Below are 12582 nucleotides of genomic sequence, written 5' to 3'. Positions count from 1 at the left end.
GAGTTAACTAAAATATCAAAAGTACCCTTATATAAAGTTAAAAATTATTTATTAACCACGGGGGGTTACGTATTTATTTTGAAAACAATAAGAGGGTTACATGGTAAAATACTAAATTATAAGGAGGGTTATATGGTAAAAACATAAAACCATAAAGAGTTAGAGTGTCATGCATATTATGTTTATATATTTTGGTCAATTTAACCATTTATGTTTTTAAACAAGGATAATTTAGACATTTTCACGAGTTCCGTTACAAATGATCATTTCCGTCACTTTGATACTTTAATCCAAATTATGAGGGGGTCATATATAGTTTTTGAAACTATAAGGGGTTATGTGAAAAATCACTAAATCACAGGAGGGTAAAGTGTAATTTTTTCCCAATAATTTTGATTGTTGGCAATAAGGACAGTTAATTTCGTGATTTTAGGGCCAATTATTCCTCAGGGCGCTGTAGGGAAAGGGTTAGATTGTATATTTGCAATTGCAGTTGTTGAATATTCATTGAAAGTGCAGTAAATTCGTCAAGCTTACTGGGAGGGGGCCATTGGTAGGCTGAGACTAAACATATACAAGCTTTGTGTAGCTATTGATATTACTGAAAATGCTGTTGAATCTGGTATAATTAGCAAAGATTTTTTTTTTTTTTGTTTTGATCATATTAAATGAGAATCAGTAACAGGAAAAAAAATAGAGCCACAGCAAGAACAATCTGTAATATATGTCTTGGACTGGATATGAAGTTATGGACTGGCTTTAGATTGAGACTCTATTGGGAATACCTTTTCCAGCGACTCCAGGCTCACCAGTAGGAAACAGCAGAGTTTATGGCACCTTCAATGGTCCATTACTGTATCTAGATTCTTATAAAGAGAATGGATAATGCTATTCACAACACCTTTTCTAGATTCTTGCACGTTCTTAGTTTAAAGGTGTAAATCTAACCTATAATTCACCTGATGGATGAGTATGAAAAGCAATATAAATACAGTAGAGATATTGCATTTGTGTACTTAGAATATGTGACTTGCTTCATTATTGGAAATGCAATAACTGAATGAATAACATGATACATAATGAAGTTACAATTTTAGAGCCACACAAGCAATTTGAATTACAGATTAATGCCATATAGTAAGTTTAAAGTGTACGAAAGCAACAGTTTCGTCACGCATGATATCTGACCTGCTTGCAAATAGTTTTGGACACACCTGTATTTTGTACTCTAGCTGTAAGCATTTGGAATCATATTGCTATGCTATTTGGAATTCCTCTGCCAGTTATACCACTATCACTTGTAGGGAAAAGTAATGTATATGGTATATTAACTGGTCCAACCCTGTTTCTCCACTTTGGATCACCATTCATCTGTAGAATTTGATCCTCAATTTCAGACAGAGTTTGTCCAAATCTTTTAAAAGCTTCAAGTGGTTCTGTGTCCTTTGTCCATTGAGCATTCTCCCTTTGTCCGAGATAAACTTCATCGGTAGTGTGCCTGGATAAAATCTCAATGGTGGAAAGACCAAGTAGAGTCTGGAATTGGGGTGTGATAGTTTTCAAGAAAGCCTTATCAGGATTAGACTTCAGCTCTTCATACTCAGGAGTACCAGGTTCAGGCATGAATCTGCGGCTTATGGTAGGGCGATTCGGGGCATAACCAGCATATGGCCACTGACCAAAATTGGTTGATGCGTGAAGAGCAGAAGACACCCATATTATTATAGTACATGAGTCAATTAGCTCAGTGAGAGTCTTCATTCGTGGCCACCATGGTTCATCTTTCTTGTCAGCATGCCCTTTTTCTCTTACTTCTTTCCACCAGGATTGTAGTTCAGTGTCTTCTTGAACCATCTGATCACTTTTGTAGTAAAAAGAGCAGTAGTCTGTCACCCATGTTTTGATAGCTGACCAAATCTTCAATCCATCGACAGCAAAGGGATAATCCTCAATTAGTAATCGAAGGCCATAAGGGGAAGTTGAATCCTCGACTGCCATTTTTCTGAGGAAAATGGAAACAAAAGTATATCATTCATCAGAGCATAGGGGTAATCTTGAATTAACAAACGCAGGCCATGTGGAGCACTGGAATCCTCAACTGCCATTCCTCTGTTATACCAAATAGTAACTTATAATGTGAGCCAGATCAGATAATCAAATATTTGGTTTAATTATAGTCTAGTGCTTGAAGATTATATTCTAACATCTGGTACTTTGCATTCCTTTTCAGCTTGTCTTTCCCTTTTTTTAACTTTTCATAGTGATATAGAATAGAGGCCTACCTCTTAATGAGATCAGCTGGAAGTGCTTGTTCAGGAAAGATCCAATCTTTGTAAACAACTGATGACATCTCCATGGCATATTTTGCAGGGAAAACTGTTATCTCAACAATGCCTCCTGCATTAATCAGGATTTGGCGGGCAAAAGCGTTAATGTTCATTGTGTCACGGAAGTGAGGATGCAGAAGCTTATGAATTGGATGAACCACACTCAGCTGCCTATTGGTTGCAATCACAAATGGTTCGATTGTAGCATGTGTATTTAACCTGCAAAAACATCACATTTTCTTTGAGTCCAAGTTTTGAATGAGTCAAAGGGCTAAATTGTTCAGTATGCCAGAACAAGGTTCTATTGATATTGTTTATTCACCAGTGGCTAATGAGCTGATGAATGCCTGAGTCAATCACTGCAACATAAGCTTTTGCTAATTGCCACAGCGAACCATCCAGGCCAAGTTCAGCAGGTGTGTATACTTTACTGATCGCACCAAATTCATCTCCATTTGGGTGGGGCAGGCTAAGCTCAATGGCTAATGGCTTCAAGGTTCCGTCTTTTTGCAAAAAGAGCAGAGTCCTTGTGGCATAAGTCTTTGTACTTGTTGTGTTTATTCTCCTCAAATATGGCATAATCGTGTCATGGTGATCCAGAATGAATAGACTATTCATCTTCAGTGCCTGTTCAAGAAAATTTTATAGGTATTAAGTAGCTTTTGCTGTTTCACAGTACTGCTGATACTACTTTGTTAATCCAAGGGTACTAGATAATTGCATTTGTTACCTCATCAATTGTCAGGCCATCCAACCTTTGCTCTATCTGTTCTCTGGTTATTGTACTATTTTGATTGCCATAGACTGCAGAGTTGAGCTTGCTTCTCGGTGGAAACTCCTGCAGGGTGTCAAAAGAAAGAAAAAGTCAGTGAAGTAATCTTAAACCTATGCTGAATTCTAGCATTTGCACGTAGACCACAGGAAAGAAATGTAAAAATTGTTGATGACCAGTGCGGATCTCAAAGTTTGTTATGCAGTAAATAATACAAGCCAAAACTAAAGAACAACAGAGAGCAAGGAGCCAACGAGGCTAGGAAGATTGATTTTACTTGGAGACGACTAATAATGACAGGGTTCACTCCAGCTAGCATTTCTCTTGTAAATTCTTCGTCTGTCCTCCATGCAGATTTGTCATCTGTTCCAAACTAAAGCTTCTAAGATAACCTTGAAATGGCACCTTAAAAGGTGCAAACAAGAAAGAAAAAAGTAAGACCTGCAACGGGCATGAGGCAAACAGAGTACCTTTAATAACCTGTGGAGTTGGATATTTGAGGAACTCTTCTCCATCACTCTGAAGAAGTTGCTTGAGCAACTCCAAGGGGATGTTCTCAACAATGTTTTTGAGCAAAGGACCATCTGGTAGCTTTATTCCACCTTCATAGAGTTTAAGAGTATCTTCAATGCTATCAAATTCATTAGGGGTTCTATCACACAGAGCCTTAAACTCAGGGACAAGCAATTGAACAATGGATTTCAATGCAAAAGCTAGGAAATCTGACATCTTCAAGTGCCCGAATCGTTCATCCCTAGGAACATAAATGTTTAAGCTTGAAAGTATTGGCAGCCTGCTCTCAGCATTTGGATCTGTCGAGAACAAAGAAGTGATTAGAAAAGAATGGATGGTAATTATTAGTAGCCTAGGAGATTATAAATTTACCACTACTTTGATTCGGCTGGTAAACATAGTTCTACTCTACTAGTAGCAGCAAACATAGTAAACTGGCAGGCATCTTTTGGCTAGCATAATAGTATAATCAAATGTATGACCTGTCTTTGTTGGTGGTCTGCCTGTTCTTCCCCTTCTGGGATAAGGATATTCCGTGGATCCTCCAAGGACCGGGCGTTCATAGTCGCTACCTTTGTCTGGATCCGCCAGATCATTGTAATAAGCATAGTCATAGACTCTGTCCCATTCCTGGAGTTCTCCAGTACCATCTCCTCTCAAGGTCAATAATTCTTCTTCTCTGTATCGGCGCAGTGGTTCTGGTGTATCACTCGGAAGATATGCCTGAAACAAATACAAATTGATTATTTTCTGCTTAGAGTTCTCTTCAATTGAGTAGCCATTCCATGTTGGAATTATGTTGTTCAATGCAATTCAGATTGAAGGGCATAAACATGGTATCCAAGATTTTCTTGAAGTACCTGATTTGAAAAGAAAATACGATTTTGGTTGTACTTTTTAGCTGGATAAACCCAAGAGTTGCAGACAAAGTGGATTCGGCCATGTCCAGGTACATCTTCAAGAGTCACCGTCTTTAGAAAGAATTCGCTATGATGATGATTTTTAATGATGAATGCTCCTGGAACTTCAACCTCTTCTTCCCAGTCAAATGTGACATTGAAAACTGATTCACCAACTGTTAGATGATGGTTTGTAGTGATCCAACCTTCCAAATATGCAGGACTTCCAAGTTTTCCTTGCTGTCCTTTTTCTGCAAACATGCATGATGAGAAGTTACTGAATACTGTGCTTAAATTTCTTTTCTGCAGTAAGATTGAACTATTTCTTGAAATGTTAGACTAAGAAGATGAACAATGACCCTTACAGAGATCATTAAAAACAATAATCTTGTTTTATCTGTTTGAATCTTGAATATTGCTAATGATCTTGTGATTTAGTCGATAACTGCGGTTTATTAAAAGATACCAGTTAATGATTTGTGCTTGACCAGTGGTGAAAGGGATATACAGATTCGTAAATAGGCAACGGGGATCTAAGCAAATATTTTTGTGCTACAAATGGGGATAGTTGACATTGAACATTTCTTTTCCTTTGCACCGAGAAACTTGCACAAAATAAAATAAAATCAAGTACTAGGTTTTCTTGTGATTTGTGCATTAGCCACCAAAAAATTAACTATTATTATACTCTTTCCGTTCCACTTTGATAGCCTTGATTTTTTTTTTTCACACAATTTAAGAAAAAATAGTTAATTTTGTTAGAAAAGTAAATCGAGCCTATTATTTTTCTCAAATACCCTTACATTAATATTAGGAGTATGATCAATAACTATACCATTACATTAATTACAACAACAATACTACCAAAAGTTCCACCATTAAAGGCATGAATCCAACACAATTAATAAATAAGGTAAGTTATAATCATTGATAACAAAAAGCATTGAATAAGGGTAGTTTAAAGATGCTACAAGTTAACTATATTCTTCAATTGCTATAATTTAGAATGGATAAAAAAGAAAAAAAAAACTATCAAAGTGGGACAAATAGAGTATAAGGAAAAATCATTCAAAACATTTGTCAAAATTTTGCCAAATAATATGAGTTTTGTCCGTATAGCATTGACCAATTAAGAGTTCTAAATTGTAATTACTGAAATCCTAATATTTGAATCCATTTTGTATTAAATGATAAATGAACAAATTATCACTTATTTTGTTGGAGTAGGTTTTGCCTACTCAATTCAGACCCACTTAATTAATTAAAATATTTTATTTTTTTATTATCAAATACTTCTGAACATATTAAAATTTTAATCCATTAAATTTAAGTATTGGTTTAGGCGGTTGAAGTGATGTTACTCCTTTTGATTAACTTCTTGGTTGCAAGGTACACATGGTCATTTGACTAGTGAATGGAGTGATTACCTTTATACCAGCTAAAAATATTTTATTCCAAGCCCAAACAGAGATCGCGCCCTATTAGCTAGACGTTGTGGAAGTGGTAACGCGGGAGTTTTAACAATGTTCAAACCCTATTGGCTAGACCTGGTTGAACAAAACTGCCCTTTCTGTTTCTTGATTGCTAGTCAACTATTTTAACCGCCAAGGTACACATGGTCATTTGACTAGTGAATGGAGTGATTACCTTTATACCAGCTAAAAATATTTTATTCCAAGCCCAAACAGAGATCGCGCCCTATTAGCTAGACGTTGTGGAAGTGGTAACGCGGGAGTTTTAACAATGTTCAAACCCTATTGGCTAGACCTGGTTGAACAAAACTGCCCTTTCTGTTTCTTGATTGGCTAGTCAACTATTTTAACCGTGTAAATCTTGAGATGACCATACAGAGTAAAGACTGGGTCGTTTGGACCGCATTTGGGAATTGGAATAGGAATAGTGGATTTGACTTTTAAAATTGGCTGGACTTGGGTCAACTATAATTGTGTTTTATCCCATTCGACCCTGTTATCGTAATTGCTTATAATATTCAATATACAATCACACAATTGTTGTACTAACATATGCGGAGCATGTTATTCTTTTTTTTTTTTTTTTGCTAAAGGAGTGGGTGTCCGGATCAATCCTTACGGAGCCCGACTAATTCCACTCCGGCCCGGGAGGAGAGGCTCCGAACACGATAACTGCTGGGACTTGATCCCTGGTGGGGGAGTTGGGCAACGACTTCCAAGTGGCTGTCGTGACCAATCGAGCTGCACAGGAGGGGCGCGGAGCATGTTATTCAATACACCAATTTTTCAGTATACAATATTGTGTTTTTCTACGTCAAAATTTTTTTTTATACAAGTACCGCATAAATGAACTATTGTATCTGCCCCAATCCCCATTTTTTATCTACCTCAACAAAAATACAAAAAGAAAAGAAAAAGACAAAATATGTTCATCTTTGGTCGTTGGATACGTAATTTACATTCAAAACTGTAGATCGTGATGCAAGTATTTCATGTTTGCACTTTTTCATACAGGCTATGCTGCAGAAGATAGAGAGCTCTCTTGCATAAAGAAATAACTACTTGTTATCTTTAACAATGTACAGTGGAAATTCTTACGACTTTTTGGACATTGAACAACAATTCTTGCTATAATTAGCCTAATCATTTCTTCCTTATAAAATGAAAAATTCATAGCGTTCAATTCAGTTGAATGAAACCTGTAATCAAAACCCTTTAATCTTTATCTTGTTTATATTATCCCTACTAATTTGACAAAGATGCATGCTCGCAAGAGAGTTTTGGTTAATTACCTGGATCACCATTAACAGAACTGACGAGTTGTAGAGAGACTTTCTTGCCTAGCAACTCATGAACTTCATCAGCAATAGAAGCATTGAAATCAGTGAAGTCCAACACATTCTTTTTCATCAAAACTACGGTTCCCTTGATCTTCTTCTTGTTGGCTTCACCATGTTTGCCGGCCAATGACTTCATAATATGCTCCATTTTTGATTGAGTGTCGTTATCAATCTTCTCAAAAGTATAGGATACAAGAATATTGGTCCTACGATCAAAGTAGGCTGAATTGGAATTTATAGGCAATGAAATCTGCCCTGGCAATGCAAGGAGGCCATCTGTGCTCTGTGGGGACGCACAAAGAAGGATATCCTGGGGCACTGGAGAAAGCCGGTTGTGCGTGGATGAAAAATGTACTGATACATTTTAAAATCACAATAAAAGTCCTCTTAAAAATGTGTTCATCATCGAATGCCCAATGCTAATATTTGATAAATTAAAATAATTAATTAAATATTCTATTATGCTATAAACAATTATATGCCATTGAGTTGATTGAATAATATTTTCTTTTTCTTTTTTTGGCATTTCAACTAGTTGCCAACTAAGTTTCAATTGAAATAAAGATTTTATAATATTTAAATTATTCAATAAAATTATCAATTTAAGATGAACATAAACATAAATACATTAAATTGTATTATTGAAATATTTGATTTAATATGAAGGAAAGATAAGAAGAAATAGCAAGAATTTTTTTAAAAATTCATGTGAGTCCTTTATATTGGTAATCATCTTTACTTGTTATTATAATCACAATACCTAATCATAATCGATTGAAACTCATATCCACAAGTCATGCAACGATTTGGTTTATACTGTTTAGAATTAAAGTTAATATGTACTCAAATTAAAATTCTCTTTTTTTCACTAAATTTTCTTTTATATATGATTTATGTGTTATCATTTGTTTGTAATTAATTTAACGAAAAGATGCTCTTTAGGCTAAATGATATGTTTTGACAATGCAGATTACTTTTAAGGAGATTTAGAACACATTTTTTATGCATTTAATCTAATTCACATTTTATTTCACTTGAAATATAATTATTTAAAACATAAGGGACCATATTGATCAAATTTTCAAATATTAGGGACCAACAAATATAAATTCAAACTTTTGACTAATTCTAACTTGATTTTGCCTGTTAGATATTGCAGTTTTCCATTAGTTGTCCTAAATTTGTCTAAAATAAAAAATTTGGAAACATATTTATTTTGGTCAAAATATCAGGGACTAGTTTAACTCATAGACCAAACGTTGGGGAACCAAAATTGCACATCTTCCTTTATTTTGATCATGTTTGATATCCCAACTCTTCCTTTTATATTTACGTTTAAATTATTTCAAATATCAAACTCAATTAAAAAATAAAAACTACTACAATATTTGTTTTGACATGTACAAAATTCACTAAATAATGTTGAAAATTTCACCCATTTTTCGTTATAACAATTTTGCCTACCTTTCCGTACCTTTATTTTCCATGTTTCTTTGACATTCATTTTTTTGCTCTTCACTTTTCATTGGGACCGGCATCTCAGTTGGAGTATTCGCAAAATATTTTCTAAGTAATGGGCATTAGATGATGAACAAATTTTTAAGAGGACTTTTATTGTAATTTTAAAATGTATTGCATTATTTCATCCGACCACAACCGGTTTTCTCCGGTGCCCGGTACATTATTATTTCTCAGGGCTGCTTTTGACTAGGTAGTCTTGGAATATTCAACTACTAACTTTCCAGTTACGTCGTAGACGATGCAAATTGGGATTGAGTAAACGTTTTGTTTTGTTTTTGTTTTCACTCTCCCCCCAGAATCTTCTTACTCCTCAACTATTATGCTAGTCATACGGTTCGAATTTTGAATTTGACAGCAATATTTTCTGATTATTATTAGGCTAATCCTAATGGTTAGACTGAATAAACGTTGTCATAGGTACTAATATCTATAATACACGCTACATATTATTATTATATGTTACAATCCTTGAAATTTAGATGTTTGACACAATGAGATAAGAAAACACAAGAAAGTATTTCTTTTTGACACTAGCTTTTATTTATTTATTTTTTCTGTCGATACGATAGCTTCCTACACTATAAGAAGGAAAAGGGCCTGATAGGGTCCTGGAGTAATTCGGAAGGGACTGAATCACCACCGAACCAGAACCAGACGAGTGTACTATGCACCTGCCTAAATTTTTTAAACAAAATCACATTTAAACCCTTACCTCTCATCTTACCAAGTCTTAATGAATGGGCTAGTGGTTAACACTAGCTTTTATTCAAAGTGAAAGAGCAAGGAAAGTTACGTTGCTGTACGTCCAAATTTGAAAAGTAAACAACATGTCAATAGCTACGAAAAGTTTCGTCACCTCTTCTGCAAATGTTTCGGAAAGACGCGTACTTTATGGTGGGCTTTGAAATTTTTGACTCCTTCTGGGTAAATTTAAGAATTTATTAACAAAAAAAGTCATGAAGAGTGGCTGGAAAATTTAAGAATTTATTAGACATAATTTAAACAAGTTTGAGTCGTGCTAAATAGCACTATTTTAAGAAACTATTTCTAGAGATTGAAATATTTTTTCAAGATTAAACAAACATTCTTCTTGTAAACAAGAAGGAACAGGACCAACAAATATCGAATAAACATAATAGAGAAGGATAAACAAGAATAAAGAGAAGAAGGAAGAAAGAATGATATGTCAAAACTTTATCCTCAAAGATTAAGATAAAAGATAAAACTTTATCTCAGTACAAGAAAGGGGGGAATCCATCAATTTGCACTAGATAGGCTTGACTCAACTTTGTTCTCATGTGCGCAAATCTACACTAATGATCAACTTAACATAAGCCCAATAAGAAGTTAAACATTATAAAATGATTGAAAGTTTCTTTGTCTTTTTAACGTGGGACAAAATCTTTTAAAATACACATTTATTTACAACACATGTCATTCACCATAATTATAATGCAAAATGTGCTAAACCATACATCAATCTTAGGTTCTGTATGCTTCTTCGTCTCTAAATAGAAGAAATTTTTAGTATCAAGTAAGCTTTTCCTTCATCAAAACAAGCTTTATGTTAAATTGAGTAATTGCTAACTTACATTTATGGATAAATCACACCAACTTTCTTTGAGGTTTATCATAATTAAAAAATACTTCCCTCAAGGTTATAGTGTAACTTTCAAGCATCAGGAAACTACTGCAATTGTGATAAACCTAAAGGAGTTATTAAGCCTGTTTTTTGATCAAGTTTATGATCCTTAAAGGCTGTAAAACGATCGATTGGATACATTAGTAACCATCCCCTCAAGCTAGTCACCAGACAATGCATGCAGTCCTTCAAATTCATGCACCTTCCCTTCAATATAAAGTGTGTGTAGGAGTTTATCCCATTGGTCTAAAGGTGTGTTTCTCTAACTCTAACCCCGTAATTCACTTGGATGCATTAATATATCGCTTTTAATCATTTATTACAAATTTAAGAATGGAATTCGGTAACTTAGAATAGCCTCTTCTTGTCAATCTTTTCAATCATATCGATTAATCTAATCAAAATGAGACATTCCAACTGTTCGTTCATAGATGTTAACCAAAATTTTATGGCCATGCACATTTTGTTGCATAATTCGTGGTACAGGACTTGAAACTGTAGCAAACGACCTTGAGGAATGTTAAAGTTGGATAGAAGGTGGAACCTTAAACTCAATAGAGAACAATAAAGAGATTCTAAAGAACCTAATAAGTTACTCCACTTATCCCCAAACTTCTCCGAATTAATTTCTTACTTAAGTTTTGAGTTTTCCATTTTTTTTTTATTTTAATGCATCATTCGATAATCTAAGAATAAATTAAGTGTATTAATGGATACTCGTTAACACATCTACTTTACTATATAAATTCATCCTGTATCCTAGCATTTATTATCTTCATTTTACTCAAACACTTTTCCAACTTAATTCTAATTTTTTTTTTTAAAACACCAACACCTCGAGCCCCTTTTAATGAGTTTCTATAAACACTAGTTACACAACTACATTAATTATGTAAAATAAACAAATGTATCTCTGTAATTGTACATCATCATATATGCATGGTAGGAAGAAGCAGTTATCACAACATGTTTAAGCCGTGGTCAAATAAAAGAGTTGGGGGGGGGGGGGATACAATGGGGTTTTGTTCATATCATAGTAGTACAATTTTCAAATCATAGAAGTACTATCAACTATGCCCATACCTCCTTTAAGTTGAATCAAATTTTACAAACCATAATCAACTTTACATAAAATTTGCACCAGTAGCAGAATGAAGAATGCATGGGAGAATTACCTTCTTGAGGTTTCTCATGGTTAAGTGAGAGCCTTACTCTGAATATCAAGATCACATTTCAGTGCCCATTGCAATATGTCAGAAAAATCTAACCTAACTTTATCTTCGTATTATTTTTAGGATATTTAAAAATGTGAAAGTATTAGTGCAAGTTTTTTTTTTTTTTTTTTTTAAGTATCAAGTCCATTTTGCCACCTCTAAGTTAGATGTCTAAGAGATAAAAAGCCACGTAAGGCATATGGTAGCCTTGGGATTTTGTTTAGAATAAGTCAGATCCTCTGTCCGTCGTCTTTTATTTTGTGAGTTGTAGCCGCAGCAATGTGAATAGTAGTAGAAGAAGAAAATTCTTTGCCTCTTGATCCGTTTCCGGTGAATTTTTCCTTGTGAGTTTATGTCATTTGTCAATTTGGATCCATCAGTATTTAACTTCCTATTGGTTACGTCAAGCATGAGAGATAAGAGATGGTTGTTGAACAACCCTATAAGATAAAAGTCAATATGAGATTTTATTACCTTTAAATGACCTTTGAGGGAGGTCAAGAATTGTGTATTCCAAAAAAAAAAAAAAAGGGAAAAAACTCGAGATGGAAGCAACAGAATGAGAAGGAGACATGGAACATCGTGCATGCATGATATAGATTGGTTCTCCGTTGGAGGAAATTCTGAAAAATGAATTAAGAAGAATATGAATCAGTAAGAAGTTGGATCAAATGAGGGAAAAAGAGGTGTACGTTTTGGCTAATAATCTATTTCGAATTACATTACTTTTTCATTAAAAAAAAAAAAGAATACATACTTTCATTCCTTGAGATTTGGACCAATGGCAAAAAATAAATCAAGCATGCAACGAATACATCAATTTCGAGCAATACTTATGTAACATATTTGAAAAATAATTATAAAGAATAAGCTTGATAAATC

At 34.3% G+C, this 12582-nt stretch overlaps 1 protein-coding gene across 1 annotated transcript; it reads right to left on the bottom strand.

Moving 5' to 3' along the window:
* Positions 1–1013: 1013 nt before the first annotated feature.
* On the bottom strand, positions 1014–7517 carry LOC113761107 (probable linoleate 9S-lipoxygenase 5). The gene is made up of 9 exons (XM_027303951.1): positions 7276–7517; positions 4473–4762; positions 4095–4335; positions 3570–3911; positions 3377–3462; positions 3058–3165; positions 2650–2954; positions 2283–2546; positions 1014–2002 (listed from the first exon to the last, which is right to left on the bottom strand). The coding sequence occupies exons 1-9, from the start codon at positions 7469–7471 to the stop codon at positions 1249–1251; spliced, it is 2586 nt and encodes an 861-aa protein (XP_027159752.1). The 5' UTR covers positions 7472–7517; the 3' UTR covers positions 1014–1248.
* Positions 7518–12582: the final 5065 nt, after the last annotated feature.

This window comes from Coffea eugenioides, chromosome 2 (assembly GCF_003713205.1).
Source record: "Coffea eugenioides isolate CCC68of chromosome 2, Ceug_1.0, whole genome shotgun sequence".
Taxonomy (NCBI): Eukaryota; Viridiplantae; Streptophyta; class Magnoliopsida; order Gentianales; family Rubiaceae; genus Coffea; species Coffea eugenioides.
This window is presented reverse-complemented; position numbering and strand designations above follow the sequence as displayed.

Coding starts and splice junctions, on each gene's coding strand:
- LOC113761107 (XM_027303951.1), bottom strand. CDS start 7,471: ATGGAGCATATTATGAAGTCATTGGCCGGCAAACATGGTGAAGCCAAC. Junction 4,763..7,275: donor TTCTGTTAATGGTGATCCAG/GTAATTAACCAA, acceptor GCATGTTTGCAG/AAAAAGGACAGCAAGGAAAA. Junction 2,955..3,057: donor ATGGCCTGACAATTGATGAG/GTAACAAATGCA, acceptor TTTCTTGAACAG/GCACTGAAGATGAATAGTCT.